General features: G+C 45.7%; 1 protein-coding gene across 1 annotated transcript in view; it reads left to right on the forward strand.

The window, feature by feature from the left end:
* Me1 (malic enzyme 1) overlaps nucleotides 1–6000 on the forward strand; it is a 101097-nt gene that overhangs the window by 89447 nt on the left and 5650 nt on the right. Inside the window, exon 9 of the mRNA XM_055602496.1 lies at nucleotides 133–306. Coding sequence (XP_055458471.1) covers nucleotides 133–306 — 174 coding nt within the window. The remainder of the gene's footprint in view (nucleotides 1–132; nucleotides 307–6000) is intronic.

The raw sequence follows: 6000 nt of genomic DNA on the forward strand, positions 1-6000 counted from the left end.
AGCACCTGGGCTCACTAGGAGTTACGTGTTAGACACTCCTTAGATCCCCTGTGGGTGATCCCGTTACAGTGCGTTTGTTCTCAAAGACTGCACTTATCTTTGTCATCAGTAGCGTGTGTGTCTGTGTTGCAGGGGCGCGCAATCTTTGCCAGCGGCAGTCCTTTTGATCCAGTCACTCTTCCAGATGGACGGACTCTCTTTCCTGGCCAAGGCAACAATTCCTACGTGTTCCCTGGAGTTGCTCTTGGGGTAGTGGCCTGTGGAATGAGGCACATCACGGAGAAGGTTTTCCTCACCACGGCCGAGGTACTGGGGAAAGCTGGCACGTGCCAAGGCTATATTTGCTCAACTTAGTGTTTTATTTATTTAGCATCACACCTCTCTGTCAAGCGTGAGGAACGCTTAGTAGAAAATGAAGAGTGGGTCGCAGGTTCACATGAGTCTCTGGTGAATCTCTTCCTCAGTAGTTACGGTTGCATTTCATAGGAGCCTTTTTTTTTTTTTTCCTTTAGATACTGATGTGCTTTTATGACACCAGTGAAACAATTAAAAGTATTTCTTCCAAATGGTGATAAATAACATTTTCCTATTGTGAGCCTTCCTAGATAATGGTATTTTGAAGCCTGACATAGTATAGTAGAAGTGTCTATCATTACTGCTTCTGTACAGAAAATAAAGGCCACACTATACACTATTTTTAAAGCAGATATAAAATTAAAATGGGGCATTATATGTTTATACAATCACTGAAGGGGCTGATCAGGAGGTAAAGATGCTTGCTGCCAACACTGTTGACCTGAATTTAGTGCTCAGGACTTACATAGTACTGGAGGATTATCCTCTCTTGTAGCCTGGCCTCTGACTTCCACATGTGTGTCTTAGCATGCTTGTGCCACCCCCGTAAATAAATTAAAATGTGATGAGGAAGCTTTAGGAAAACACTGATAAGAGCAGTTGGCCCTTGCCTTGGATTTCAGGAAAGGCCCTCAGGGCATCACAGAGCCCACCTGCCAGGGTCTCTGTACAGTAGAGAACTGATTTTACCCAGCTGCAAGCTAACAAGTTAGCCTCGGTTTCATAGACACTGATGGAGAACATGAAGCTCCAGCTCAGAGACAAAGAGCCTTGTTATTCCTGTGCAAAAGATCCTGTGAGCTTAGAGCTGTCGCCAGTCCTTCTGCATCCTGAGCCTCAGCAGGATGCTGACAGCGGGTGGCATATGTGTGTAAAGCAGGAGAAGCTAGAAAGCTGCTCTTGCTGTAACTGGTCCAGATTTTAGAAGACTACACATCATGAGCCAGAATCCTGGCAGCTTCTTCTCAACAAATGAAATGCTGTCTAACATAATAGCTGAGCTGAACCAAATGAAGCCTGATTGGCCTAAAGCATTTACCCAGCAAATGTGTTCTCTGCCCTGTGGCAAACGGGCAGATTCTAGATACTGGTTGACCTAAGCGCACAGCCTGGTCAGCATCTGCCGTCCTGTGGGGGTGACCTCTGGGATCTGTAAAATTCTCCAGGCAATTTCTTTGCTGTGTTAAAAGTATGACAGCTGATAGGTCCGACTTCTTTTTAATTCCAAAATATTGATAAACTCAACTAAATATCTAACTACTAAGAGTATTTGAAGGTTTTTACATAAAGAAAAATATAATCACTTCTTCCAGGACAAAATATATTAGAATGATCTTTTTTAGTCCTTGTTTCCTCCCTTTAACTCTAGCACCCTCTAGTGACAATGTCAAGCAAATCGCTTCTTCTTTCTCATTTCACTGATAGTAATGACCACTAGGCTCATTCTTTAATCCCAGCATTCAGGAGGCAGGGCCAAGAGGATCCCAGTGAGTTCAAGAAGAATGTAGTCTTTATAGCAGTTTTAGGCCACCACGTTACATGGTGACACCTGGACTTCCTCCCTTTTCCAAGTATTTTTGTAATTAGATGTGCTGGCTCATGAATACCTGCAATCCTAGCATTTGTGGGGTAGGTCTAGATGTAGGATTTCAGGGTTAAGGCCAGTCTTGGCTACATAGAGCGCTCAGGTCAGCCTGTACTATGTAGTGAAGTACAGAACCCAAACAATAGAAAAACAGCGCTGTGCACAGCTGAGCTCTCTTCAGTGCTGGTTTTCTCTCAGCTGCGTCTTTGGCCTTCACAATCCTCTCACATTTCATACAGTACTCTCCTGCTTGTTTTCTTTTTCTTTGAATCTCTCATTTTAATTAACACTGTGTGTGTGTGTGTGTGTGTGTGTGTGTGGTTGACTTAGGGTGGTTTGTTGTTTGCTTGCTTGCTTTCTATCTAGTTCCTTAAGGCATGTCTCTTGCTGAGCTTGGGTTTTGCTGATTTGGCTGAGATCAGCAAGACCCAGGGTTCTACCTGTCTCTGCCTCTCAGCACTGAACTTCTAAGTGTATTCTGCACAGCCTTGCTCACAACCTGAGGTGCTGAGGTCCATCCCAGGTCCCCATGGTCATATCAGAACTTTAACCTACTGAGCCAGCTTCCAGCCCCAAGGCTGTTCTTATTTAAACATCGAGTTTTCTTCCTGTCTGGTTTTTGCTTTTGAGAGCTTCAACTTTAAAAAAGATGCTGCTGCCTCTGTAACTGTAACTCTGTAACCCTTCTTCAGAGTGTCACTAACAACCAGCAAGACGCTGACACAGAGAGGAAGCAGTGCTTGCTGTTGCTGTTACGTTCAACAGAACCAGCCAGTGCAGAGTGGGAAGAGCAAACCCAGTGCTGTAGACACTCACTGCCAGAGGCCCAGGGAAGGCCGTCTGGCTTGTCTGGTTCTGCTAACCAGCTAAATGAAGTAACAGTTCAGAGATCAGGGTGACTTGCTTTATTTGACAACCTTAGGTTTAATCACCTTTAGTAATATAGAAAAAAAAAAAGCTGGTTTAAGGGTACTGGAAAGATAAGAGCACTGGATGCTCTCCCAGAGGACCTGGGTTCAAGTCCCAGCACCCACATGGTGCCTCACAACCATCTAGAACTCTAGTTCCAGGGCATTTGACATCTTCTGTACTCAAAGGATAGCAGACATGGACATATGTGGTATACAGTCTTGTAGGCAAAACACCTATATTTAAAGATAAAATAAAAAATTAAATACTAGTTTTGGTCACGCATGAAACTGAAAATCTTACTGAATGGACCAAACCTGAAAGGTTACTGCTGGATCCCACAAAATTCATTTTTTGTTTTATGTATGAGTAGTATATGTGTGTTTGCCCGTGCAAGGGTGAGCGCATGTGTATGCACAGGTCTGACTTGAAGGCCAAAGGTCAACATTGGGTGTCTTTGGAGACAGGCTCTCTCAGGAGTCCAGGGCTCACCAGTTGGCTTGACTGTCTGGCCAGGGGGCCAGGAACGAGAGTGTGGGTGGGATGGTCCTCCTGTCTCTGCCTCCTAGTGTTTCATACAGGCCTGTGCCACTGCAGTGCGCTTTTAAACAGGTGCTGGGATCTGAGCTCTGACTGGTGACAGAGCAGTGGCGTTTTACTACTGAAATCATCTTCCCAGCCTCTGTTCCTGAACCTTCTTAATTGTGAAGAGGTAGTTAACTTTTCTGGCTGGTAACAGTCGTTTGGACTGGTAATAACCGGCTTACAGAGCAAGTCGGTACCCCAGCCTGTGCAGTACCAGATGAACGGCAGAGTCATGTTTGCACTAGCATGCTTGTGACTTGATATATGGGCAGGAGCCTTTTGCTCTCTTAAAGTATTTGAAAATTCCACCATGGTACAACAGGGCAAGTTCTGTCTGTCCAAGACGTTATTTTTGGACGTACATGTAGAGTAAGCACAACACAGACTTGCATCACTGTGCAAAACAGCCTGACAGTTCTGCTGTTTTCATGGTGTGTCAGGTATTTGTCACTGGGTTGAGTGAGTAACTTTGTTGTTTCTCCTATTCGGAATAGTGCTCGGGTCCTTGGTGATCAGTTCCGTCGCGCCCCGTGTTTGAATGTGTTCCTTGCCTGTCTGTAACTGCACTGTATGTGCTTCTGCTCAGGGAACAGAAGAGGGCATCAGATACCCTAGAACTGGAGTCAAGACTGTGAGCTGCCATGTGGATATTAGGTCTAGAGCCTGGCCTTCTGAAGGAGCAGCCAGTGCTCATAATCTCTGAGCATCTCTGAGCCCCAAGGTGGTTGTTGTTTGAGGCAGGGTCTCAGTGTGGAGCTCTGGCTGGCCTGGAACTCACTGTGCAGACCAGGCTAGCTACAAACTCACAGCACCTGTCTACCTCTGGCTCCTGAGTGCAGGGGTTCAAGGTGTGCACCAGCACACCCAGCTTGATTATTTTTTTTTTAAGATTTATTTATTATGTATACAGTGTTCTGCCTTGCACATATTCCTGCTCACCAGAAGAGGGCACCAGATTTCGCCACAGATGGTTGTGAGTCGACATATGGTTAACTGGGAATTGAACTCCGAACCTTTGGAAGAGCAGCCAGTGCTCTTAACCTCTGAGCCATTTCTCCAGCTCCCAGCTTGATTCTTGTCTCATCTGACATTCCTCACTAGTCCTTAAGTCCAAAAATGAAGAAGAACCACATAACCCTTGAACTGTCCCTACCTGAGCTCTGGGAAGGAGTGCTTGTCAGTGTGAGTGGCTGATTTCTCTCCCTCCTCTGTTCTGTGGGAACTGGCATGAGCACTTGGGTAGTAGGACATTTAATGCCTCTATGTTTAAAGTTTGGAACCCTGGTCACCTTCTCAGGGGCAAAGGAAAGCTTGTGTTTACTACCATATAACAAAAGCAAGACATTAATTAGGTAAATGAGTTTCTTATATAACCAGGATTAATATTCTCTAAATCCAGTTGTCTTTGTCAGTGTTCTATTGCTCTGAAGAGACACCACTCACTAGAGATACAGTTGCTAGGAAACTGGCCCATCCCCCTAGGGAGGAACACCAGATCATTAATGGTCTGGAGACCTTCCTATAGCCAAGCAATTCAAAATGTGGCATTTGACCAATAGATGCTTGCCAGGCAGGAATCACTCCTGCCTTGGGCATGCTGGGAGGGACCAGAATCTTTAAATCACCCAACTAACCTGAGCACAGTGCTCTCAGCTCTCACCGCTTCGGTGAGCTGCAGCTTGTAATTTGTAATAAAAAGATCCTCATGTGGTTTGCAACAGACACGGCTCCTGGTGGTGGTCTTTTGGGGTATTGCGATTCTGGCACAACACATTAATCAACAGCACAAGTAGTACTGGATTAGTGCGACTTTATTATGTAAAAATGATAACTTGCTGTGGTGGTTTGAGTAAGAATGACTCCCGCAGACTCACACATTTGCATGTTTTGTCCCCAGCTGAAGAACTGTTTGGAAGGAGTAAAAAGTATAGACTTCTTAGAAGAGGGTGTCACTGGGCTTTGAGGTTCCAAAGGCCCATGCCAGGCCCGGTGTCCCTTTGTGTCTCTGTCTCTAATAAAAGAAAGCATAAAATTTGGAGCTTGCTAACAGTTTCAGAGGGTTAGTCCATTACCTCATGGCAGGGAGCATGGCAGTACTCAGGTAGGCATGATGCTGAAAAAGTAGCTAAGAACTACATCCTGATCCTCAGGCTGGCAAGCAGAGAGAGAGAGAGACAGAAAGGGAGAGGGACAGACAGACACCCAGACACACACACAGAGACAGAGGCAGTTCTTCCCCTCAGGCATTGCTGGACTTCTCCACCCAGCTAGCCTTAGTTCAGGCCTTAAACTTATTAATAATAACTGATGGTTTTTAATCTTTTGGTCTCTCAAATGCTTCTCACCGCGTTGGCTCTCCCTAGATGTCCCTGGTCAGAAGTTCTTGGCCACCGCCAGTGCCAGAGTTTGGCACTGACAGTGTGCCATTCTTTTTTCTCTGCAGAAGCTCCCCGCCCCCCAGGTACAGGGCATGTGGTCTTCACATATGGGGTGATCCATGCTGTCAGGAGCATGTGCTGTGTGTGTGTGTGTGTGTGTGTGTGTGTGTGTGTGTGTGTGTGTGTGTG

This window comes from Psammomys obesus, unplaced genomic scaffold, assembly GCF_907164565.1.
Source record: "Psammomys obesus unplaced genomic scaffold, mPsaObe1.curated_primary_1811, whole genome shotgun sequence".
In the NCBI taxonomy this organism is placed as follows: Eukaryota; Metazoa; Chordata; class Mammalia; order Rodentia; family Muridae; genus Psammomys; species Psammomys obesus.